This window comes from Schistocerca gregaria, chromosome 5, assembly GCF_023897955.1.
Source record: "Schistocerca gregaria isolate iqSchGreg1 chromosome 5, iqSchGreg1.2, whole genome shotgun sequence".
Classification (NCBI taxonomy): Eukaryota; Metazoa; Arthropoda; class Insecta; order Orthoptera; family Acrididae; genus Schistocerca; species Schistocerca gregaria.
Window position 1 is genome coordinate 379,115,848 of NC_064924.1, and position 27,645 is coordinate 379,143,492.

General features: G+C 37.9%; 1 protein-coding gene across 1 annotated transcript in view; it reads right to left on the reverse strand.

Annotated features, from left to right (window-relative positions):
* Positions 1 to 636: 636 nt before the first annotated feature.
* The window catches only part of LOC126272044 (golgin subfamily A member 2-like), a 101,991-nt gene continuing 74,982 nt past the window's right edge, over positions 637 to 27,645 (reverse strand). Inside the window, exons 8-14 of the mRNA XM_049974558.1 lie at positions 23,520 to 23,738; positions 23,314 to 23,420; positions 9,855 to 10,005; positions 9,514 to 9,706; positions 1,917 to 2,096; positions 1,598 to 1,837; positions 637 to 1,505 (exon numbers count right to left, since the gene is read on the reverse strand). Coding sequence (XP_049830515.1) covers positions 1,294 to 1,505; positions 1,598 to 1,837; positions 1,917 to 2,096; positions 9,514 to 9,706; positions 9,855 to 10,005; positions 23,314 to 23,420; positions 23,520 to 23,738 — 1,302 coding nt within the window. The 3' untranslated portion in view covers positions 637 to 1,293. The remainder of the gene's footprint in view (positions 1,506 to 1,597; positions 1,838 to 1,916; positions 2,097 to 9,513; positions 9,707 to 9,854; positions 10,006 to 23,313; positions 23,421 to 23,519; positions 23,739 to 27,645) is intronic.

Here is a 27,645-nt window from a genome sequence, read left to right on the forward strand (position 1 = left end):
ATTTATTTACTATTTTGCTTATAATGATTTATTGTACAATAAACTGTAGTGCAACAATTACTGTGAAAGAAATCATTGTTTGGATGATATTGATAGGAAATAAGAGATTTTATTTTCCTGTAGAGAATTTGTAATGTAACTGCTGTGAAGGCAAAAGTATCCTCATATACAAGTTTATTTTGAAGGCAAAATACAGGATACATCTCAAAAGAAAATTGTGTTAACATGATTTAATATCTGATGCTGCCTGCATGATACACTTCTGTTTATAAAGATAAAAAGTTATTATATAACAAGGTAAGTTTCAGATTATGAAAGTATTAAAGTGATAATGTCTTATTTATGACCTATATGGAAGCTTCACAGTCTGAATTTTGAAAATTCACCACTGAAATTTGAACTCTTGTTAGTTGTTACAATATAGAAAAAGGACTGTTTAGACTTCAATGAAAGATCTGCTTTTATATATGAATAAATGGCTATACTGGTCTGTGTGATTTCTGCCAAATGTTGTTGGTAGAGTTAATTTAAGTTGACCTGATGAATAATTTCAGTGGAATTTTTTTTCTCACACACTGCTGAGGTATTTATGTTATTTCATGATAAGAATAATAATTAAAGAGAAACATTACACAATTAAATTTTAAATTCAATGTCCATGTATTTCCTTTTATAAATATTACAAAAGTAATTCATATCAACAGTTTCTTCTTTCCAAGTGTAAGACAGTGAAAAGTAATTTTAGTTAACTTTATTTACAATTTACAGATGTTACATATATACACAAAACTATGTTACATCTGCACAAATTAATATTAAGAATACTTTTTACAAAAAATTCAAGCAAAAAATAAACATATCATTATTAGATTTATGCAGCTTTCAACCATTCTTGCCTTGATGATACAACAGCATCATTTGGTTAAAAATGATGATAAATATACTTTACGTAATTTTACAGGTACAAAAATTGGCTATCAGAATTATGTTGATGTGTTCTCACTTCACAAGAAAGACGTGAGGAGGCCTTATATATTGTATTACAGATACCTGAGAGAGCTGCTTCACAGAGCTAATGTAAGCTACTTTATATGGAATGGAATCTTACCAAACAACTTCAGTGAAGCATATTTGCAGTCTCTCACCTTTACACTGCTACTTTTTTTTTTGCAATTTAATCTCATTATGAGACTTTAACTTACAAATAATCATTAGCAGCAGTATCCTCAAAATACAGATATGCAGATGATCTGTCTAGAGCAAAAAAAAATTAGTATTACTATGAATACTACTTCAAACTGTTAAGAGTCTCCCAGAACACCATGGACACGGATGGAAGTTTTCAGTGGTTTGTGGATCCACAAGATTACTGCTTCCTATCTCAGACAGTAATGCTATAATTTTTTCAGCTGTGGCTTCCTTATTCATCACATTCTCTTGCAAGGCAGGACCATCAGATTTTTCCACTTCATGATGACTTTCACTCTCAGATGGTATACTAATATCTGTAGACACAGAATCAATGCAGCATTCGTTGAATTTATATATAAAAAAATGAAATATCAGCACAGAGAAATTCATCAAGTCATGTTCTTACCTACAACTGCTTCATCTTGGTGGAAAACAGGTGTCACTTTACTTTCATCTATGTGAACATCAATATTTTCTGGTGAACTTTCTTTTTCTGACACCAAGTTTCTCACAAGGGCACTCAGCTCTTGAAGTTTCATTTTCATTTCTTCTCTGTCTCTGGATACTCGAGCCAACTGTTCATCATTTTCTTTAGCTCTCTGTCGAAGAATATTCCGCTGCACTTGATACAGAGCAATGTATTCTCCTGCATGTGAAGTGACACATCAGCTACAAAAATTCAATAGCAGATAATAAAACTCTAACAAAATCTTTTCTTATTATACCTATGGTTTCCGTTTCGCCTTGCAACTGCAGAACCAAATGTTCAAGTCTCTGTTTTTCTTCAGAGAGTTCAGCAACTTCTTCCATGGTTTTCTTGAATTTTTCCTGGAGTTTCTCCATTGCTTCTTTCATTTCTACTGGATCTTCATGCAGCATTGTGGGCACATATGACTGGCTGTTATCTGTAAGTGAATATTTGCATAATCTCTAGCTACAAGATAAATGTCAAATCCTAATAATTTGTTATTCAACATAATTCCAGTAATGAAAACTTCCATCCAATATACTGTACATTTTAAAGTTTTGAACACAGGATGCTCAAAACTTCAGGATCAAAATATTCCAGCAGAGGGTCCTTAACTTACTTGGAGATAAGGATTCAAAAATTTGGCCAGACAATGATACATGACCTTTAATAAGTAATACCGGAGAGGCATGCAGTTTGAAACTAGTAATGTTTCATAATCAATAACTGCCTGCCACATCAATGTTTGTGTACTGCTTTTCAAGGTAGGACTACTGACATCAACTATTTATTCAGTCTCATTATTGATTGAAATCTAAAGTCTGAGGTTAATATGCTGTAATTATAGACTGCAAATAAAGACATGTGGAGCTTATTGACTAATGGTAAGAATCTTTTTAACTCATTTAAGTAACTAAGTTTACAGCTGTGTAAGATGATGGTTGTGGTGACATTAATGAAGTATGATAAATGAATTAAATGTGGTGCATATGTAACCTATAGGGGCACAAAGAATTATGTTACGTACAGATTAATTCCTTCTTTCTCACCCCATCCAATAAGTCTCCCCAGACCTGGGATTCAGAGGGACTTTTCTGAAATCTACCTCTTTCCCTAAACCTCACCAGTCCTTTTCCACCACTACTCTTCCTTCCACTTCAACCGTTCTGCCAGGAGGATGAGCCACTGGTTCCAAAAGCTTGGAATCTTAAATATTTTTTACATGTGTATTTTCCTGCTGCTGCCGCCTGGTGAGTAGATCTTTTATCTATCCAATTATATGGTATGTCAATAACTAGTTTAATTTCAAAGAGTAATTAAATAATATTACATGCCTGAAATGTGTACATAGTGCTGCTGATAAGTACTATGAAATGAGATTCTACATGCTGCGGCATCAAATAAAATACTACTATATCCCTAAAGAATGCCATTCCCCACAGCTTCTATTTGCATCCAAAGTCCAAATGCCCCATCCACATCATTAATAGTAAGAGGAAGGAGGGAAGGAAGATAGGGAGGGAGGGAAATTACGGTGCACATAAGAAATCTTTGACAATGCTTGCATCATCATTCTGTAACACAAATTCATTAACATGCTGGAAGTATAGTGCCACTTTTGGATCTATATGTTTAGTAATACAGTGGTTGGTGCTGAAAGCACCCATTAGTAAGGGAAGTTTATGTTTATCATGGAAGCAATTAGTGGCCCAGCTGATCATTTCACACACATGTCTGACATCACAACAGATAATCTATTAAGGTATATGACTATTTCCTTTGTAGTTTGCCAAGCATACTCAGTCATTGTTGTAGGATGCTTGTCAAATTCTTAGCATTTGATTATCCACCTGTCTCTCTTTTGCCATGTTAAATTGCAAACATGTAAGACAGAAGGCCTCCAATTGGTGAGTTTGAGAGTCATGAATCCGTGTTTACAGATCTGCTGGTTGTTCAGACCAACATCCTCTATTAACAGCAAACAATGTGCAAGCTTCAGTAACCATTACTAGGTGTGACAGTTGAACAATATGTGTCAATGTGAGTAGGGAAGTTCACTTAGGACAGTTCGAAAAAAACCCTCAACATATGTTACATGCTTATTGAATAGATAACTGGCCAAACAATTGTCAGAAGGTCACCTTTGGGGCACCAGTTGTACTCCAGTTGAATGAGGCTTACTACAGCAAGTAGAGTTCTATGTGAGTGGAGGTTTATTTACCTAGCATCTCATAGAAGTTCCATAGTTCATATTTATTCTAAAACAAACACTGTCAATGGTTAATGTGGGCTGTTAGGTAGTATACAAATGAAACACAGCAAACCAGATTGAGTAATCAGCCATCACAACCATAATTTGTGTAATGCAACATAAAATATTTGTAACAGAACACATATCTCTAGAGAGAATGTGGTTTTAGCTTTTAATTACAAAGGAGTTTCATGGGAGATGGTATACACTTTCTATACAAAAGTGCATTTCATAGAACTGATGGGATACTGAAAAACTTCAAGCGTTTCAGAAACAGAGCTCTTGTACTAGAAAATGCACCCTCATATCATGTACATAAATACATCCCTGCCATGACAGAGGTACACAAATGAGATCACTAAAATCATCGATACATCCAAAAAAGTAAATGTCAATTACAGGAGATTATGACATTTGTGTTGTTTAACACATCAGTCCTCCCAGAATACAACTGGCTTCATTTGCTTGGGATTAAATTACATATTTTAGCCCATTACAATGTTTCAAATTCTGATTATGCATCTTATAATTAAAATCCTACCAGCCAAAATTTATTATTCCTACACCTTTCTTTGTATTTACTTCTTTGTTTTTTCTATATATAAGTAGTATAGGAGAAATCTTGCATCTCTGCTGTACAACCTTTAGAATCTGATCACTTCTCTCTTTGTCTTCCATTCTTATTGTTTCTTATTTGTTCTTTAACATATTGTATATTGTATTTTACAAAACTGTTTATCATCTAAGATGCTCAATTACTTTTCTCCCTATTCTTTTGTATATTATCTGTTCAGGTGTCAAGCTGATTGTGGAATGACTTTTGCAATCATCTGCCTTTGCTATTTTAGGACTGTGTGGATGATATTCTTCCACAAGTCAGATGGAATATTGCCAACCTCATATATTCCATACACTTTCACAATTGTCTGGTTCTCATATCCCTCAATTGTTTTAGAAAGTATGCAGGAACATGCCAATCTGTCTTGTTTGGCTGCAGGTCTTCCAATGCTCTGTCATACTCTCAATCTAATACTGGGGCATTCCACTCAAAGGGACCAATATTAAAAAGTGCCCCACTTGACCATCTCCAAATCTAATGAAATTTGGTGTAAAGGTTCTATATAGTCTTTGATGCTTCTATACCCAATTTCAGTCCAGTATCTTCAGTGGTTGAAGTTTTAGGGGTTTGTAAAAAGAGGCTACTCATCTTCGCATTACATATGAAGATGCAAATATGCCAAGTTTGCTATTGGGCTGTTTCAAAAGTTGTAGTAGTTGTTTGGTCACTTGCTTTAATATACCAAGACAACTTTTTAGCTGAATCACACCATAGCAAAAATTAGGGATTTGGCCACACCTAAATATAGATATAAACCTCTCAAGTGGCTAAAAAATTCGTCGGGCTATTCTCAGAGCCAAGGTATGACCGACCACTGCTACTTTTCATATGAACCACTCACAACAGAACTTCAGATGGGTATTTCTACCTATGGTGTCTATATATGGATCAGATTTAATTCACATTGTATACCTAGATGGAAAGATGTGCATTTCCAAATTTAGGCAAAATTTTCTACATGCAAATTTTACGGTATTTTTAGGGGGCGATATTTCAACTGTCTTGTTCAGTCCTCTTCTTCTTGGCACAGTTAGAAAGAGCATGCTTAAGGTTTGAAAGCTGTATTGCTTGAAGTACTGTGCTCATTAAGTCCCATAATTATTTTTTTACTTGAGTATATAAATCAGTTTCAAATATTAATTTAATACATGCCGTAAAAACAAGTATAATGCACAATACAGCAAATTTGCAAGGCAAAAATACTAAAATATCAGTTCCACTATTGGTTAAAAAGTTCTACAATTTTGTCAAGCACAGATTGTGGATAACTGTATAGTCTTCCTGATGATGATCTTGATGGGGCTTCTAAAGTCATGAAAATATGTTGTTCAGGAATCCATCAGGTTTCTTTAGCAGTTGGCCACTGGAAGGAACAAGCAGAACCATGTGTGTACGTAATGCTGATGATGACATCTTGTTGTTCAAGTGAAACATCACACACATTTCCAACCCACTAAAAATTGTCGTATATACTTGCAAAATACCGTCTTGGTTGTATTCGAATTCATTAACTGTGACTGCTGTAGCTTTAGCAGATATTGCTTAAATACAAATGGAAGAGTGCCAAAAATGTAAAGATATGGGAATCTTAATGGAGAAATTTAAGATTAAACTTCAGACTTCAAGCAATTGTATTAAAGATCTAATTTTGACCCTGCTCTCAAACAGCTGGACTATATAAAAAATGGCTATTTAGAAGATGCTGAGATTCCTCATTGATGTCCAGGCAAAAAGGATTGGGTTGCAGTAAAAATAAATGGGGAAAAGATTCATAAGCAAAAATGCCTGCTCCTTTGTAACTTGAAAGAACTGTTCCTTGCTTATTTTTTGCAATATGGAAATCCACTGAACTTCTCAAAATTTTGTGAGCTCAGGCTGAAATGGTGTACTACAGTTGGTGCTTCTGGATCACATTCAGTATGTGTACGTGCAATTCATTAAAATATCGAATTATGTTGGCTTCACCAATTTCCATGCAAAATAACTACAAGGATTTGATGAAAAAACTGTATGCAGTTTGGAATCAAAAGAGTGTATGCTGAAAAGTTTTGAGGGATGTCCAGGAAAAATGCTACTTCAGTCTTTTCTTGAAGATGCTTTTAAAGACTATGACACTGAACAAACAATGGAAGATTTCTTGGAGGCATTGATTTTGAAAATTACCGGTTTAAGAAGCCACCATCTTGTGTCGAAACACCAAATTTTATACCTTAAGCAGCTAAAAAGAAATCTTGCAGCAAATGAATTAATTATATTGATGGATTCTGCTGAGAATTATTCATTTGATCATCAAGATACTGTGCAAGAATTTCATTGGGTGAATAGTCAGGCCACATTACATACATTTGTTGTCTATTTTGGTGGCAAACAATGCCCCAGAGTATTAGCATTTATTTGATCAGTGACTGTCTCTGTCATAATAACATTGTTGTCTGTGCCTTTCAAATAAAATTAATTGCGTATTTAAAGACAAAGATTGAAACTAGTAAGAATATTTATTACTTTAGTGATTGTCCAGCACTCAACATAAGAATTTCAAAAAATTATGTTGGCACAAAAAGGATTTTGGCAGTACTGCTGAATGGAATTTTTTAGCAATCTACAGTAAATTGCCTTTATATAACCAAACATTGACTCAATATAATTTCTTCAAATTCTGTGATGATAGTGTTCCAAGCATAAAGGTGTTTTGTGTACCAAAACAAGACATTAAAAAAATTTCAGCCTGGTCAACAAACAAGGTTTGACATGGGACATACAATACCTGGAACAAGAGAAAATCATAGATTTAAGCCAATTAATTGTAATCAGCTCAGAGTAAAAAGGGTTTCCTACGATTCTACAGCATTCACTGTTAATGCCTTCGAAGCGGATGAAGAAATTCCAGCAATCTCAATTGCAAGTTTACAACTAGGACAGAATGTTGCACGTATGTATGACAATTTTTAGTGGGTTGAAAACGTGTGAAGTTTCACATGAACAACAAGATGTCCTCAACAGCTTTATGCACCCACAAGGTTCTGTTAATTCCTTCCACTGGCCAACTGCGAAAGACACCTGCTGGATTCCTGAACAACATATTTTCATGACTTTAAGAAGCACCATCAACATCATCATTAGAAAGACTATACAGTTATCGACAATCTGCCTTTGACAAAATTGTAGAACTTTTTAACCAATAATGGAATTGACTCTTTAGTATTTTTGTTTTGCAAATTTGCTGTGTTGTACATTATATTTGTTTTTATGGCATGTGTTAAATTAATGTTTGAAAAATGCAAGTTCCATAAATTAAACAATATAGCTTTCAAAGCTTAAAGCATGCTCTTTCTAGCTTTGGCAAGAAGAAAAGGATTGAACAAGACACAGTTGAATGTATTTCCCCCCAAAAATACCCTAAAATTTGCACGTAGAAAATTTTGGCTAACTTTGGAAATGCACATCTTTTCATCTAGGCATCCAATGTGAATTAAATTTGATCCATATACAGACATCATAGGTAGAAACAATGGTATAAAGTTTTCGGATGATTGGTTCATGTGGAAAGTAGCAGTGGTCAGTCAAACCCTGGCTTTCAGAATAGTGCGACAAATTTTTTAGTTGCTTTAGAGGCTTATATCCATATTTAGGTGACCAAATGCCTAATTTTTGCCAGGGTGTAATTCACCTAAAAAGTTGTCTTTTTACAGTGAAGCAAATGACCAAATTTCTGCTAGAACTTTTAAAAAAACCTAGCAAATCTGGCACATTTGCGCCTTTATATGTGATATGGAAATGGGTAGCCCCTCTTTAGAAGACCTTAAAAATTCAACCACTGAAGATAGTAGACTGAAATTTGGTATATAGTCATTCAAGACCATATGGAACCTTCACACCAAATTTCATTAGATTGGAGATGGTCAAGTGTGGATCCTTGGTCCCCTCGACAAAGAATGACCCTACTGGATTACGTATGTTCTGCAAATTTACACCCATACCTTGTTCTGTCACATCAGCCGGCAGTTTCTCTCCCTTACAGAGGCATTCAATACATCACTTCCACCTATTCACACTCTCTTTTGCATTTAACAGCAGACTATCTTTTGAACTCATAGTGTTGACACCATCCTTTTAAAATTTTCTGTGAATTATTTGAAACTGTCCTTCTGAAGAAGCCTCCTTTTTTGAGTGGTTAAGTACTATAATATATACCCAAAGGTGCAGGATCAATCACCAGTCAGTCATAGTGATCTTTTCTGTCACCTGCCACTTCTTTCTTCGCTGACAGTGTGAAAAATACAAAGTTGCACCAAAGACCCTAGTCAACTTTAAATTGTTGCTACTCATATGTGTTTGGTTATGTCAGTTTGAAAGTTGAAGGTAAAGAAAGATAAGCACTTGCACCCTCAATAGGACGGGGCCCAGGAAAGCACATTGTGTTCAAACCATCCATGGATTGAGGTTGGTTTTACTTACTTAATGTGAAGACAGTAAAAGGTAAGAATGGAATAATAACATAAAACAATGGAGACTCAGTGCCACAAAACTATAATGAGAGCAGATACAAGAAGGTAGAGATTAGGAAAGACTAGTCAGGATGATTGTGGGGCTTTTAAATTTTAAAAGCTTTTGTTATCCTGCCCATTTTTCCTTAGGTAACTTCCTCTCTTTTTCTTATTACTCTCTGTTCATTATTCTTTTTTTAGTTGGTTTCCCCTTTTGTGCTACATTGTCTGACTGTGTGCAAATACTTATTCTTGCCTTCACTTACCACACTGTAAGATACATTTTTTAAGTCTATTTTCTGCCTTCCTCCACTTGTGGCACAAAACCTAAAGCTTGTGTGTATTTATTATCCAAAATTTGTAAGTACTTATCATGCATAAATTAGCCACAACACATTGCCATAAATCACATAGGTAGCCTGCCTGCCCTCTGAAACACTATTAAAATTTTGGGGGTCGCATGAATGAAACTTACTACATGGTAAAAACAAATACTAACCTGAGCTATTCTGTTTGGCCTGTTGTAGCTGAGATAATAAACTATCTCGCTCTGCCTCCAACTGTTGGTTACTCGCAGAGAGAGATGAAATGACTTTGTCAGTGTGAACAGAAGCAGCATCTGGCGGACTCTTTTGTTGTTCCATAATGACACGTAATTCTGAGTTTTGCAACTTTAATTGCTCAATAACAGCCTTTAAAGAAAAATATTAAATTGATAACTTTAACTCAGAATAAATGTTTGCATATAGTATTAACTGGGCAAATGTTGCTAAGAAAAATATCATCATGACCACACACTGTAACTGTTCCATAATCTGAAACAAATCAGAAGTAACTTACTTTTGCCTCTGTAAGTTCTTGATTTAGCAAACTGTACTGCTCATTTTGCTTAACTTCAGCATCATCATGTTCATCAGATACATTTTCCTCAGGCTGTACTAGGTTACTTTCAAGTTGCTGTAATGCAGCTTCTTTCTCCTGTAGCTGCTGCCTGAAAGACAATGAATTCTGTTACAAAACATAGATTACTTAGTAAGTTATCTCATTACTATTTTAAATACAGAAGGAGAACTGTAATCACAGTCTCAAATGTTCTGACTTAAGGTGACAGAAGAGGCTACTTATTAATCACAAAACAGAGAAATAGTACAGCAGATTTTTTTTTGTAGTCATCAGTTTTTTGAATGGCTTTATGCAGCCTGCAATGAATTTCTCTCACATCACCTTCTTCATCTCGAAGTACCATACATCCTCAATTATTTGTTGCACAGATTTCAATCAGACTTCCCCTACAGTTTTTACCCTCTAGTATCATGGAAGTTATTCCTTGATGTCTTAAAATATGTCTTATCATGCAGCCCCTTTTTACTGTCAGTGTTTTCCATATGTAGCATTATTAATGATACTGTGGAAAATACCTCATTCCTTACCTTATTAGACCACCTAATTTTCAACAACATCCTATAGGATCACATCTCAACTACTTCAGTTTTCTTCTTTCCCTGTCTTCCCACAGTTTCACTAACACACAACACTGTGCCCCAAATGTATATTCTAAGAATGTTCTTCCTCACATTATGGCCTATGTTTAATATTCCCTGATTTATCCATTGTGTGTTGTTTTGCTTCCAAGGTAGTAGTATTCCATCACTTCATCTACTCCACAGTCACAAATTTTGAGGCTACATTTACAATTAACCTCATTACTTTTGTCTTTCTTCAGTTTACCCTCAGCCCATATTCTGTATTCATCATACTAATCATTCCATTCATAGCTCCTGTCATTTTTCATCATTTTCACTGAGGATTGGAAAGTATTAGCAAATCTTTTTAGTGAAAAGTACTAATGCAGTAAGCAGTGTCTACAGGCAGCCGTTGGAAGGGAAGCCACCTCCGATATATGTTCGTCATGTCGCACCACCTGGTGGTGACTGTTTGCCGCTGATCCTGTGACGCAGGTTCAGTCCTTGTTGTACTTTATAGCTGTTCATATTGCACCACTGCAGAGCCAAGATCTGGTACCGTGCACCGCGGAATTTGAATCCCCGCCAGACATCATGGACGTCGAAGAGCCATAGAGGTCTCTGTACCATCGCACTGTAAGCTGTGGAAGCGCATGCCTCCTGGTCCACATTTAGAGTGAGGGCACCACAGTGGAACACGTGGTTGCAGCAACCAATAGCAGCATCCCTGATCAAGTACTTAAGCGCCTGCCTTTCGCTCAGCCTGCCAGTCTAGCCTCGCGTGCGTCTCAGGACATATCGCCTCGCATTAAACAGAGTAGTGACTTTTGTGTCGCTTTATGAGTGGACATGGTTGCCTTGTTTGGTTTGTGACTCTGTTGTCTGTACTTGTATTGTGTCGTAAGGTCCTTCGTCGGTCGTGTCTGTCCTCTTCCGTTGAGTTGTTTGCGGGCCACTCCACAGGTCCCACCACGTTTCCGTCACTACAACCCTGTGACCGTTCCGGTTGCCGTTACAACACAAGATGACTTAGTTTGTTTCTGGTCTTGAGTGGTTACTGATCTGGAACTGTTGCAATGCTACGCCAACTGTGCTATGTCCTGGACTTGTTATGCTTTGTTCACTTCGTGAACTCGTCTATTGCAGACTTACAGGAATGTGTGTTTGTTTTCCATTGTTCTGTTTTCCCACCGGAGCAAGAGATGAGAAACAGTCTCTACCAATGCTACACAGGATATAAAAGAACTTTTATTTTATTTTCTCTGCAGTGCAGAGAGTAAACAGTAGCACCTACAGGCTGCATCCCTATCTTAAACTCTCTTTAATCCATGCACTTTGTAGTCTTCCATTCTTATTCTTCCCTCTTAGTTCCTATACATATTATATATTACCCATCCTTTTCTGTAGACCACTCCTACTTTTCTCTGTATTTTGAATAAATTGCACCATTTTACATTGTCAAATGCTATTTTTTAAGTCAACAGATCCTATGAATGTATCTTGATTTTTCTTCAGTCTTGCTTTCAGAATCAAGTGGAACATTAGAACTACCCCTTGGGTGCACCAGAAAAATTTTTCCCGGTAGCATCTGGCTGCTTGTAGCTACTGTTGATGTACGACTCATCTGCATATGGGCATGAGCCCACTGGCAACTCACACAAACGTGTGTTTTGTTGTAAAAGATGCATTTCCTTTCCAACTTTAAGTTTAAAAATATTTTTGTTTATGTTTTATTGTTGTAGTCTGCAGTAGCGAAAAACAGTAATATTTTAGCTTATCAGTTAAAATCACAAAAATTTAACTGAAAACTAGAACAATGAAAAATTCCCGAAATTTCAAAAAAATTCCCATGTTTTTCCTGGTTTTCTCCCAGATGAAAAAATTCCCGGGTTTTTCCCAGAAGTCTCCCGGATGTATGAGGTGTTAAGCTGAATATATAATAGTTCTTGCACTGAGCTGCTCTGACTGTCTTTCGGACTCTGTGGACGATATATTTCCAAAAGTCAGATGGTATGTCTCTTGTCATTTTCTACACAAAAACCGGAGTAGTTGGCTCATTTTCACTTTCGCTAATGATTTTACAAATGCTAAAGGACTGTAATTTATCCCTTCTGGATTATCTGACTGAAAGGCATCCGGAACTCTGTTAAACTCTGACTTACACTGGATCCCCTGTCTTCTAAATCAATTTCCATTTCTACTTCTATCATGTCATCAAACAAGACCTTTCAATGTACTCTTTCCACCTATACAGTCCTCTGTGTTTAGTAGAGAAATTTCAAATGCAATGTTAATGGTACCACCTTTGCTTTTAACTTCACTGAATCAGTCCTTCTAGTCGCCATTTCTTTTTCGATTTCTTCACATTTTTCCAGCAATCATTTCACTTAAGTGTGCCTGCATTACCTATTTATTTCAACCCTTAGCGACATATTGCTGTATTGATATTTCCCATCAACATTCTTGAACTTCCTTTTTTGTCTACCAGTGGAATTATCATTACCAATTTTTCTTTGTTGATACCTTCCTTGCACCACGCCTGTCATCTCCATTCCTCTTGAACTGAAATGCCTGCTGTGGTTTTCATTATCGCAGAGTGTACAGCTTACAGAACTTCAAATGTATCTAGTCATTCCTCAAGTACTTCACTATCCCACTTTTTTACTCGTTGATTCTACTACACAATTCTCTTAAACTTTTAGTCTACTCTTCATTACTAAACTCCGATCTCAATATAGGTCTGCTCCTGAGTACATGTTACAATCCAATAATGGATCCAGAATCTCTTTCTGACCATGATGTAATCAAGTTGGAGTGTTCCCAGGTACAAGTATACCTCCTCCGCTTGTGGTTTTAGGATAAAGCTTTTGCTCTATTAACAGCTAAAATTTACTGCAGAACTCAATTGACGAACATTTTTTCAAAACTCGATAAATGCGACAGATACAGTTTTCCATAAAATGAGTGTTTCTATTTTCACCTGAATAGATGTGTTTCAGCATTTGAATTTTTTACATGACTGCTGGATCTCACTGACAGTATTGCAATGAAACATATTAAAATTTGATTTTTACAACAATACATTAAGGTGCAAATTTTCCACTTTCTTTTTTTTCAAAAGTCAATAAATGCTTATAATTATTGCTGGTATCAGTTATGTTGCCTTCTTTAATCCCATATATTTTTTGCAAAACTAATTTTTTATGTGCTGTAGTGTTTATAAAATGGCTGCATTGTTGTTAAATGTGCATTTTTGCATCTATTACTACACTCCTTGAAATGGAAAAAAGAACACATTGACACCGGTGTTTCAGACCCACCATACTTGCTCCGGACACTGCGAGAGGGCTGTACAAGTAATGATCACATGAACGGCACAGCGGACACACCAGGAACCGCGGTGTTGGCCATCGAATGGCGCTAGCTGCGCAGCATTTGCGCACCGCCGCCGTCAGTGTCAGCCAGTTTGCCGTGGCATACGGAGCTCCATCGCAGTCTTTAACACAGGTAGCATGCCGCGACAGCGTGGATGTGAACTGTATGTGCAGTTGACGGACTTTGAGCGAGGGCATATAGTGGGCATGCGGGAGGCCGGGTGGACGTACCGCCGAATTGCTCAACACGTGGGGCGTGAGGTCTCCACAGTACATCGATGTTGTCGCCAGTGGTCGGCGGAAGATGCACGTGCCCGTCAACCTGGGACCGGACCGCAGCGGCGCACGGATGCACGCCAAGACCGTAGGATCCTACGCAGTGCCGTAGGGGACCGCACCGCCACTTCCCAGCAAATTAGGGACACTGTTGCTCCTGGGGTATCGGCGAGGACCATTCGCAACCGTCTCCATGAAGCTGGACTACGGTCCCGCACACCGTTAGGCTGTCTTCCGCTCACGCCCCAACATCGTGCAGCCCGCCTCCAGTGGTGTCGCGACAGGTGTGAATGGAGGGACAAATGGAGACGTGTCGTCTTCAGCGATGAGAGTCGCTTCTGCCTTGGTGCCAATGATGGTCGTATGCGTGTTTGACGCCGTGCAAGTGAGTGCCACTATCAGGACTGCATACGACCGAGGCACACAGGGCCAACACCCGGCATCATGGTGTGGGGAGCGATCTCCTACACTGGCCGTACACCTTTGGTGATCGTCGAGGGGACACTGAATAGTGCATGGTACATCCAAACCGTCATCGAACCCATCGTTCTACCATTCCTAGACCGGCAAGGGAACTTGCTGTTCCAACAGGACAATGCACGTCCGCATGCATCCCGTGCCACCCAACGTGCTCTAGAAGGTGTAAGTCAACTACCCTGGCTAGCAAGATCTCCGGATCTGTCCCCCATTGAGCATGTTTGGGACTGGATGAAGCGTCGTCTCACGCGGTCTGCACGTCCAGCACGAACGCTGGTCCAACTGAGGCGCCAGGTGGAAATGGCATGGCAAGCCGTTCCACAGGACTACATCCAGCATCTCTACGATCATCTCCATGGGAGAATAGCAGCCTGCATTGCTGTGAAAGGTGGATATACACTGTACTAGTGCCGACATTGTGCATGTTCTGTTGCCTGTGTCTATGTGGCTGTGGTTCTTTCAGTGTGATCATGTGATGCATCTGACCCCAGGAATGTGTCAATAAAGTTTCCCCTTCCTGGGACAATGAATTCACGGTGTTCTTATTTCAATTTCCAGGAGTGTATATTCCGCATTTTTTTATATTTTTAGTTTTTCACTTTATTGAAAATACAAACCTTAATAACAGAAAACTGGCGTTCTACGAATCGGAGCATGGAATGTCAGATCCCTTAATTGGGCAGGTAGGTTAGAAAATTTAAAAACGGAAATAAATAGTTTGAAGTTAGATATGGTGGGAATTAGTGAAGTTCGGTGGCAGGAGGAACAAGACTTTTGATCAGGTGAATACAGGGTTATAAATACAAAATCAAATAGTGGTAATGCAGGAGTAGCTTTAATAATGAATAAAAAAATAGGAGTACGGGTAAGCTACTACAAACAGCATAGCAAATGCATTATTGTCGCCAAGATAGACACGAAGCCCATGCCTACTACAATAGTATAAGTTTATAGGCCAACTAGCTCTGCAGATGACGAAGAAATTGAAGAAATGTATGATGAGATAAAAGAAATTATTCAGATAGTTAAGGGGGACAAAAATTTAATAGTCATGGGTGACTGGAATTCGGGAGTAGGAAAAGTTATAGAAGGAAAAATAGTAGGTGAATATGGATTGGGGCTAAGAAATGAAAGAGGAAGCCGCCTGGTAGAATTTTGCGCACAACATAACTTAATCATAGCTAACACTTGGTGCAAGAATCATGTAAGAAGGTTGTATACATGGAAGAACTCTGGAGATACTAAAAGGTATCAGATAGATTATATAATGGTAAGACAGAGATTCAGGAACCAGGTTTTAAATTGTAATACATTTCCAGGGGCAGATGTGGACTCTGACCACAATCTATTACTTATGAACTGTAGATTAAAGCTGAAGAAACTGCAAAAAGGTGGGAATTTAAGGAGATGTGACGTGGATAAACTGAAAGAACCAGAGATTGTACAGACTTTCAGGGAGAGCATGAGGGAACAATTGACAGGAATGGAGGAAAGAAATACAGTAGAAGACGAATGGGTAGCTTTGAGGGATGCAATAGTAAAGGCAGCAGAGCATCAAATAGATAAAAAGACGAGGGCAAGTAGAAAACCTTGGGTAACAGAAGAAATATTGAATTTAATTGATTAAAGGAGAAAATATAAAAATGCAGTAAATGAAGCATGCAAAAAGGAATACAAACATCTCAAAAATGAGATCAACAGGAAGTGTAAAACAGTTAAGCAGGGATGGCTAGAGGACAAATGTAAGGATGTAGAGACTTATCTCATTAGGGGTAAGATAGATACGGCCTACAAGAAAATTAAAGAGACCTTTGGAGAAAGGAGTACCACTTGCATGAATATCAAGAGCTTTGATGGAAACCCAGTTCTAAGCAAAGAAGGGAAAGCAGAAAGGTGGAAGGAGTATATAGAGGGCGATGTACTTGAGGACAATATTATGAAAATGGAAGAGGGTGTAGAAATGAGAGATATGATCCTGCCTGAAGAGTTTGACAGAGCACTGAAAGGCCTGAACATTCCATTAGAACTACTGACAGCCTTGGGAGAGCCAGTCCTGACAAAACTCTACCTTCTGGTGAGCAAGATGTATGAGACAGGTGAAATGCGCTCAGACTTCAAGAAGAATATAGTAATTCCAATCCCAAAGAAAGCAGGTGTTGACAGATGTGAAAATTACCGAACTATCAGTTTAATAAGTCACACCTGCAAAATACTAACGCAAATTCTTTAGAGACGAATGAAAAAACTGATAGAAGCCGACCTCGGGGAAGATCATTTCGGATTCCGTAGAAATGTTGGAACACGTGAGGCAATACTGACCTTACGACTTATCTTAGAAGAAAGATTAAAAAAAGGTCAACCTACGTTTCTAGCATTTGTAGACTTAGGGAAAGTTTTTGACAATGTTGACTGGAATACCTTCTTTCAAATTCTAAAGGTGGCAGGGGTAAAATACAGGGAGTGAAAGACTATTTAGAATTTGTACAGAAACCAGATGGCAGTCATATGAGTCAAGGGGTATGAAAGAGAAGCAGTGGTTGGGAAGGGAGGAAGACAGGGTTGTAGCCTCTCCCGGATGTTATTCAATCTGTATATTGAACAAGCAATGAAGGAAACAAAGAAAAAGTTCAGAGTAGGTATTAAAATCCATGGAGAAGAAATAAAAATGTTGAGGTTCGCCGATGACGTTGTAATTCTGTCAGTGACAGCAAAGGACTTAGAAGAGCAGTTGAGCGGAATGGACAGTGTCTTGAAAGGAGGATATAAGATAAACATCAACAAAAGCAAACCGGGATAATGGAATGTAGTCGAATTAAGTCGAGTGATACTGAGGGAATTAGATTAGGAAATGAGACACTTAAAGTAGTAAAGGAGTTTTACTATTTGGGGAGCAAAATAACTGATGATGGTCGAAGTAGAGATGATATAAAATGTAGACTGGCAATGGCAAGGAAAACGTTTCTGAAGAAGAAAAATTTGTTAACATCGAGTATATATTTAAATTTCAGGAAGTCGTTTCTCAAAGTATTTGTATGGAGTGTAGCCATGTATGGAAGTGAAACGTGGACAATAAATAGTTTAGACAAGAAGAGAGTAGAAGCTTTTGAAATGTGGTGCTACAGAAGAATGCTGAAGATTAGATGGGTAGATCACATACTTAATGAGGAGGAGTTGGGGGAGAAGAGGAGCTTGTGGCACAACTTGACTAGAAGAAGGGATCGGTTGGTAGGACATGTTCTGAGACATCGAGGGCTCACCAATTTAGTATTGGAGGGCAGTGTGGAGGGTAAAAATCAAAGAGGGAGACCAAGAGATGAATACACTAAGCAGATTCATAAGGATGTAGGCTGCAGTAGGTACTGGGAGATGAAGAAGCTTGCACAGGACAGAGAAGCATGGAGAGCTGCATCAAACCAGTCTCAGGACTGAAGACCACAACAACAACCACAACAACAACCACAACAACATCAACAACAACAGAAATACAATGGCACAATACAACATAATAGTGATAATTATTTTAACATAATTGTTTAGCTTATATATTTAATATCAATCCTACATGAAGTGTGAAAAGAATAACAAGAAAGTATTGTATGCTACAATCACACTGTTACTGTCAAGCCTCTTACATCTATACATCATCCATTTCGGACATCTTTGTTAAACTCCTTTGCCTCATCTGGACTTTCAAAATACGTGTCTATCTTCTTTTCTTTACTTATCATATTTTGCTTTGGTAGAAGGGTGGATGTTAGTACTGTTGGATGGCATGGTTTCTTTCGTCTCAGGGTGTCAACTTACACTGGGTCTTGTAATGGTACTTGAATTACGTAACCATTACGGCACCTCATCTGAACCTCTTGATATCAGTAATGTTCTACTGTCTTTCTGTTAACTACTTAACATATTTCTGAGACAACATTCAGATTTGATTTCATTTATGATACATCAATATGTTTATATTGCAATGATATTATTCTTATGTGTATTCTTTTTTTGTCACTATGATCTTTGAAGTACTTGTAACTCTGATTTTTGTGCGCGTAAGCGATAGTTAGTTAGTTGTTGAGTTGTTAGAGAGTTGGACCTTGAGAGGGTTAAGTCTTGGACGTCATGTTGGAAAGATGCATATTGTAGTTGGCTTATAAAATGTGGGGAAGATGTTTTCAAGCATGTTTTGTACTGTGGAGTGATGTAGTGTGTGTCACGTGATATTGCAATAAAAGCAATTAAAATGAAGAGTAACTTAAATTCGGAGTGCTGATTATTTTTTTACATCACTATTGCCCAGCAAAAGTGTAATCTTCAAGAATGATTTGTGAAGCGCATCTACAAAACTTTTGAATATAGCAGAATAAAACCTAGGCCTCTTTGCGTCCGAGTTTGGAATCACCTAGATTTTCAACGATTGAGCCATGATTTTACGACACCAGCATTGAAAATATGAAAAGATGAGTGCCTATTTTTTTTTTTCATTATTACATGAAATGACTTTATTAACTGTGCTCTAATAACACCTGCCACATAATAACTTAGTTGTTGCCTAAAAATGCAGTATTTAGCAGCGTGAGCAACACCACAATCGTTATTAAATGCTGACCTTTGTTGTGGTAGGGTTGTTAGAGCCTCCAGAGTATGTATCACTTACTGACACATTAATATTTTTTTGCTTTCTTGTGTGAGATGACACACTGGCTGTTCATTTTGAAAGGCAGCTTGGATTTTATTATTTTCTGTGCACTAACTTTTACATTTTTAACAGTCCAGTCTGTGTTTAGTACTGTGAGAGTATCATGCACTTCTACAATATCATAATATTCTTCAGGAGACAAGATGCTTTCTTTTTTTCTGTTAAGATTTTCAGTTCTATCTGTATTCAATAGCATGTCACTATGGTCATGAACAGGGAAGAAGTGATAAGTTTCTTTTTTTTTTCCCTTCCAAGAACGCTTTAAGCATCGTCAATCATACAAGAGTTTTTTTTTTTTTTTTGCTGTTTCAAGAATCTTAAGATGAGATGTATAGTACTGGTGATTTTCTTTTAAATACCAGTCACAAAGGAAGCCCAGCCAAGCCAAAGCAACTTCACTGCAACCTACTGAGGATTCTGTCGCCAACCAGGTGTACTAAAAGATGCTTTCCTTTTTTTGTTGATCATGATGAACAGATTGTATTGGGCACAAAACCTCAGTGACTGATAATTTTGGAATAGTCTGATTTTACTGCAACCCATACTAAATCTTAATGAAAGTTGGATTATTTACCTTCATTATATCATAAACCACTTTGCACGAGAATATAGAACATGTGTCTAGTTCGTAGTTCATTCTTATGTGGTAGACATGTTTCTGCTTTTACAACCATTAAACCAAACTTACAAGTGGAGCAGGTATTGGTATGAGGTGTCCTGAATGATACAAGGATATGTTTGTAAAATACATGCTTGTATTTTTATAAGGAGCATTGTTTTAGTCCTAGATTTTTTTTCCTTTTTTTCACAGAACCTCTTGAATATTTTACTGACTGGGAGATCTGATGGCAAATAACCTCTTGTATAATTCCCTCTTCCATGGTGGTTCTCTCTGCATTTATAACCAGTTATCTCCTTAAGATCCTTTCTGTTCTGTCGCCATCTTTCCTTTACTCTGGCAACCTTCCTCCTTCATGGACATACCAGATACCCCTTGGAAAAGAGCATGACTAATAGGCACTACTTCACCATTCTCTTTTCTACTGGTATATAGCATCGTCACTGTTTTCTTACTTTTTTCACTCTTGGTGTCCGTTACTCTGCACTGAGGTAAAGAAATATTCAGAAATTTTAATAGAAACATATCTGGATCCATTTTATTTAATGATGCCACATGATGATGAATGTAGGAAGCAGCGTCAAAGCAGAATTCAGCAGCTTTTGTTTCTTTCATTCCTTTAGCTTCTGATCGTGAAACCTCAGGTCCACGATTGCATTTAATGATAGGTTCCTTTTTACACTTTTTCCTTTGTGTTTCAGGTTGATGTAAGCTCTTCCTGAATCAGGTACCTAATACAATATTGGCATTGCTACTGTTTATTTCGGAGAGTAACTCAGGGATCTCATTAGACACACTTCGGTAATTTACTAACATGAGATTAAGCATATTTAAATCCTTTGGAATGACCTGTTTAGGCGAACTAACAATTTTTACAGTTGGCACACTCACATCAATGACATGAACTGGTAATTTTTCAGGCCAATGGTTTGTTTCTCGTGGGGAGGAACCTCATGTAAAAAAAAAACCCATGTGCACACCACAAGTACTGTGCTAACCACGTAGCTGCTTCCTGTGTGTAGTGCACCCCTGACCTATTGAGGGGCATCCTACAACCTTCCACCGCATAGCGTAGGTCGAGGAATCTACAACCCTTTTTGTCACAGAGTCGACATAACCTCTGGTTTAGATTCTCCACTCGACTCCAAACAAGAGGACCGCGGTCCACTTTGGGCACGATGCTGCACATTATTAGCTTGGCTTCCACTCTTTGAGAGATGGAGGCCGCCTTCTCCAATTTAGCCAGCCGCCTAAAGGACCCAAGGATTCCTCGGAACCCCGACGACAGCATTGTTGGTGCCGACGTTTGCAACAATCTGCAGCTGGCTGCAACCCGCATGCTCTATAGCCGCTGTAAGAGCCTCTTCCACATCCTGGACAAGGCCCCCCAGCAAGCACACTGAGTAAATGTTGGGCTTCTTCCCCACCCTGGCCGCTATGTTCCTGAGGCCCTCCATGACCCGCCTAACATTGGAGCTCCCAATAACTAGCAAACCCCTACTCCCTCATGCCTTTCCGGACCTTGCTGAAGGAGTGGCCACTATCCTGGCAGAAGGTGCATTCTAATTCGGCACAGTGACCCCCCCCCCTCCCCAGCATCAGATAGCACACTGAATCTACTAGCAAAGTGCATGGGATTTGGCAGGAGACTGTGTCCCACATGCATACTCCGCCTTGAGGCTCGAGACCTTGATACAGTCCGCCACCCACACTGAGGTGAGAGTGGGCCGGCCGGCTCAGTCGCATCTGAGCTGTGACATCCCCCTCTGCACATCTAGTACAGCAGAGGCTGCCCCAGACACCGCATCCCCACCGCATCTCAAGGTGGCACTCTAAATCTGGAGCTTGTTGACTGTGGCCAACAAAGCTTCCAGCAGCGTTTGGACTGTGGCCAATTACTCCTGTACCTGCACACAACAGACACAGTACTTATCCATCTAGCTAATAGCTGATTTACTATTTAAAAACCTTAAGGAAACCTACTGCCAAACAAGGTTAACAGCGACACTCTAGCTGGCAGAAAAGACACTCAATAATGAAAATAAAAATTTATGGTAGAAGGTAGATCTGGTGCTTATTTTCCTGCTAGGGGCTATTTAGTGAATACTAAAAGAATAAGACAGTGAGCTACAGTAAACTAGTAGGGGCTATCTAGTGAATATTATTAATGAATTAAACAGTGACCTATGGTACACTGCACCTACTGATTATCCTTCGTATTTGTAATTTAAACAAGCATTTACGTACATGCGAAAGTGACCTAATAAAACTATAAAAATTGCTACCTTAAATGTATCGAGTCTTAATGACACTAATACACGTAAATACTATACACGTAAATACTGAGTATTGTACACTGACAGATGCAGATACAAAACAAAACCTTTAGCTAACAATAAGAGTTCAGAATGTAAAGGACAAATACAAACTCTACTCTATAGGAACTGATGGGCTTACAGTATATGATCACTAAAGCCCACAACAAGCTAAGGAATTTAAGCAGACAGTGAGGTGAGTTTTAGCTTTCTGCTAACTAAAATGTATGTAAGAAGGGTTCAGAAGTTGTATTGTAACACTAAGTTACTCAGATATTGTAGTGTAATACTAATTTACAACATATTTTACATTTGCTGAACTGTTAACGATCACAGGTTGCACTATTCAAACTTATACAAGTGAGGTTAAAATTCACTGTCACTATCACTATTCCTAATAAAACGTATAAAAACTGCTACTTTCAATGTATGTGAATACTGAGTCAAAGGTCAACACTATGCCATTACCATACCTAACTCAACTTTGAAATTTTTTGCACATATCAAGCTTTGAATAAACGCTCCTCAAATAGTCTTTCTCCTCTCTCATTCCTACTACCAAGCTCATATTCTCTGGTAATTGTTTCTTCCATTCCTTCCTCTACTGTTAAATGGAATATAGCTGATTGATACAAACTTCGGTGCAAGTACAGGAGTAGCTCTTTAGAATGTTATATGTCTCAGGTATTGCATTAAAGGCACTGAGAACTGAAAGGCAGATTGAGGGTGGGGGTGGGGGGCCATGAGTTGAGTTTGCAGAAAACAAATCATTTGGTGAACACAGTTCTGGTCCCCTATGTGTATAAGAGGTGAGGCAGAGTATGTTGCTAATGAACATGGCCATGTCCCTATTACTTCTCCCAGTAGTGATACTCTGTCTTTTCAGTATTAACGATTTTTTTTAACATAGAAGCACTGTATCGTTTTTACAGATGGATATTAAAAGGTCTCCCAGTGATATTAAAACTCATTTTCTCCACATGCATCTTGAGCCTACTCACAAGTTTCACAGCAAAATGGGAATCAACTTAGTGTGAAGTTTGATGTCTTTCCCTTTACCAATAACCATAAATTATAATTACCGTATGTTTTTCAGCTCATTTTCCAAATCCAGGATTTGTTCACACTTTTCTTTGTTTACGTGTTGCTCATACTGCAGTTTTTCTGTCAGTTCTAGTTTAGTATTGCTCTGAAATACACAATACGAACAGTTATTTACAAATAAGTATTAAAAATAAAGCCTTACATATTACACAGGCTATCATTCACATATAGTAACAATACAAACCATTGTCACAAACCCATTTTCAAGTTCTTCCAGCCGTTCTTTCAATTTCTGATTCTGCGCAACAGCCCTTGCAGCAGCAACTTTATCACTTTCGATAGCAGCCAGCAATCGTTCCTTATTAGGCTGATCTTCTTTCATACTCTCTATCATTGACTCTAAGTCTTCTATCCTTGTCAATCTGTCTTTCAGGTCAGCTGACAGTTCCTCAATTTGTTGTTGCTATAAAATAAATAACATGATCACTACCTCTCTGCACAATTCGAACCTTATAGTAAAGAAGAAACTATATTTGTGCGCATAAATATACAGCATGTTTTGTCATTTATTACTCTTATAACACATTCTAAGTGTATGAGGTGCAATATAATGGTGTTAATTGCAACAACATTTCACATTCATGTGAAAAACACTTGTCATGATTATCACAGGTAGAAAAGATAAAATGAAATCCTAGCAAACGGAAAAAGATGTTTTGCCCTAGCCTCATCCTATTATACATCTTTAACTCTATTCTTTGAGAGATTTAATTGGATTGTATTAAAAAAAAAAACAATGCTAGCACATATAATCTATATGCTTTCTTTTTCATAACTGATGAAGAACTGTAATTATTGATAAGCTCAATAATTTTACTCACAATGTCAGTTCTACTGTTGAAGTTGGTAGTTGGATCATTAATATTATCTTTGTTAGTCCTCTGGTTTGATACGGATGATGATAATTTTTCTCATGCGCCAACCTCTTTGTCTCAGAGTGGCATTTAGCCCCAACATCACAAAGTATTTGTTGGATATATTCTAGTCTCTGTACTACACTATGGTTTTACGCTATATAGTTCCCTCTAGTACCACGAGACTTGTTCCTTGATCTCACAACATATGTCCTGTCATACTGTCCATTCCTCTAATCAGTGTTTTCCACAAATTTCTTTCCTCACCAATTCTGTAAAGAACCTCCTCATCCCTTACCTTACCAGTCCACATAACTTTGGACACTCCTGTTGCAAGTGCACATGCCGTGTTGGGATATTAGAGTGGCAGTTTCCTGCCGCAGAGCACATGGCTGGTGGTTACTATGGGGCCATGGTGAGCATTTACGCATCCTTGGAAAAACCCGAGCGGACGCTTGGCAGGGGCGCATATGGCCATGTTTGCGCATTTGGAGAAATTTATATGCCAGAGATATATTGATAAAAACAGGACTAAACTATCTAGACACACCACAAAAATATATAATAATTTAAAAGTTATTGATCTGTTAAAAGTTGTAAATTTATGAAAGTTCAAAGGCTAGTATCTCAGTAATGCTTTGGCCAATTAGTAAGAACAAAGTGTTTATGGATGCGGCTAGGAGAGCTGCATTGAGCAATTTTTGAATGAAAGGTTGGAATATGGGATTCGACTGAGAGAAACTGCGTTTTTGGTAATAAATAAATTTAAAGAGACGAACTAGTGGCAGCATTCTAAAGTTTAAAGAGGTACATGAGTAATTCAGTATGTATTTTGATTTGTTTGTTTATGTTTAGTATAGAAAACCTGGGAAAAGAAAAACCACACCACAAGAACATTATTTGTGAAAAAACAGTGGCAGATACAAGATACTGGACTTTAATTTTTGTTATTGCCTGGAAAATTTCCAATTTTTCATTATATCGTATGTGTTTTTGTGTTTCGCTTTAGAATATTCATAATTTGTTTGTCAAACATTGTTTTGAGTTGAGCAGTCATATCAATGGTGGATAGGGCGGCCATCTTGGAAGACAGTTGGTTTTGAGCGACACTAAGAGCTGGACATGCCACGTGTCTGGGGGTAGCAGTGTGTTGGTAGCCAAGTTTGGGGACAAGTATGTATGTAACGATGTTCGAAAACAACCAAGTTGATCGCAATTAGGACTGCAGACAACAGTGTATTCTGCGAACTGTAAACAAACTGCCAAGTGTCGTGATCACGACATGTGAATTTTATAGTGAACTGTTGTAGCATCAGTTATTAATGGCCACCCTTACATAAAAGCTCCTCAGACTGCATTTTAAGTGTTTAGTGAATATATTGAAGACTTTCATGGAAAAATAGAAATAAACTACTTGTTCAAATTATAAATCAAAGTGAGTGTTTCAATATTTTTAAGTTTCACTGCAATACCTGCCTGCATTGTTTTTTTATATTTTATTTCAGCTTGAAAATTGAGTTTACAACAGGTGTGAGCTGGCACCCTATGATGAAAAATGTAGCCAAACTCTGAAACCAGCTACATCTATGAGCCATTCAATTAAGATGAGTGTTGACTACAACAAATATATATATTTTCACGTCATAGCATGCGCGGGGCTCGAGCTAACCATTCAATCTACAGTGAGTAGTGCCCAGTACTGTCTTACTGTTTTGGCTTTCCCACGGTCCATGTTTCACTTACCTACAATGCTGTGCTCAATACATAAATTTTTCAAAAAATTTGTCCTCAAATGTAAATGTAACTGTCATGTGGCTTGGGCCTCCCAACGGGTAGACCGTTCACTGGGTGCAGGTCTTTTGAGTGGACTCCACTTCGGCGACCTGTGTGTCGAAGTCCTCAAATTAAGGTCTGGGCTTGTATTAGTAGCCTTCTTTGGGTCAGGAATGCATTCTTTGTCTGTACTAGTCTGCTTTATATGATGTCCTTGCTTTATTTGTCAAGTGTTATTTTGCTTCCAAGGTAGCAGAGTTCCTTCACTTCATCTAGTTCGTGGTCCCCAATTTTGAGGGTAAGTTACTCACTAATCTCACTTCTGCTCTCCTAATTACTTTCCTCTTTCTTCAGTTTACTCTCAATCCACATTCTGTAGCAGTGGACTCTTCAAATGATTGAGTATTTCCCATAATTCTTCCATGCTTTCACTTGTCAGAAGAGCAACACATCATAGAATCTTGTCACTTATATTTCATCCTCCTGAACCTAAATTTTGTTTCTGTCATTGCCTCCTCTGCTGTATAGTCTGAACATTATAGGGGTGAAAACTGTGTTCCAGTCTTACACCCTTTGTAATGAGAGTATTTTGTTATTGGTCTTTCATTCTTATCGTTCCTTCTTAGATCTGATAAGTACTGTATATTTATAAATATTTTGCACTAAAGCTTGTACCAATTTTCTGACAATTTTGAACATCTTTCGCCCATTGTACATAACTGAATGACTTTCCTAGGTGAACAACTACTAAGATGCCTAGATTTTTCTTGAGTCTTGCATCCACTACCAAGCACAGTGCCTCTCTGGTGCCTTTATATTTCTTAAAGCTAAACAGATCACTACCTAACAGGTCCTAAATTTTCTTTATCATTGTTCGACATATTATTCTTGTCAGCAGCTTTACTGCATCAACTAAGACTAACTGTGCAACAATTCTCAATCTGCACTGTCCTTGTTACCTTCAGAATTGTGTAAATGATACTTTTCTGGAAGTCCGAAGGTGTATGTCCACTCTCAAATTCTATAAACTAAGTTGAACTGTAATGTGATTGCTATTTTCACAATGATTTTAGAAATTGTGAAGGAATGTTATCCATGACTTCCACCTTATTTGACTACACTTCTTCCAAAGCTGAGTAAAACTCTGACTGTAATACTGGATCCCCTATTGCTTCCAAATCGACATCTACCATATTTCTACTTCTGTCACATCAGTAGACAGTTCCTCTCCCTAATAGAGACTTCAGTGTACAGTAATGGGATGAACTGTAGCAGGGCTTAGAAGAAAGGAGAGAGCACCAGGAAATGGGATTCGACCACCGTCTGTCACTGACCCACCTGCTCAGCAACACTTCAAAGCAACAAGACACTTCCTTGACACAGTTATGTGTGTCAACACACTGGTATCAGCCTTCAGTTTGTCTATCTTCTGTATGAGGACAAATAATGCAACACAGATCTGGAGAATTTAAATTTGTTCATTTACCCTGCCATAAAATGGCTATCATTATAAAACTCCATTAAAAAAATCATAAATCTATGGGCTGGGATGAAATTCTGACAAAAATAGTAAGAACAGGATGTCACAATATTGCACACCATCTATGACACATAAGAATTCAATATGCTGTAATCTGCAGAAGTTTGATCTATCCACAAGACAGGAAATTTCTGCCCAGTATA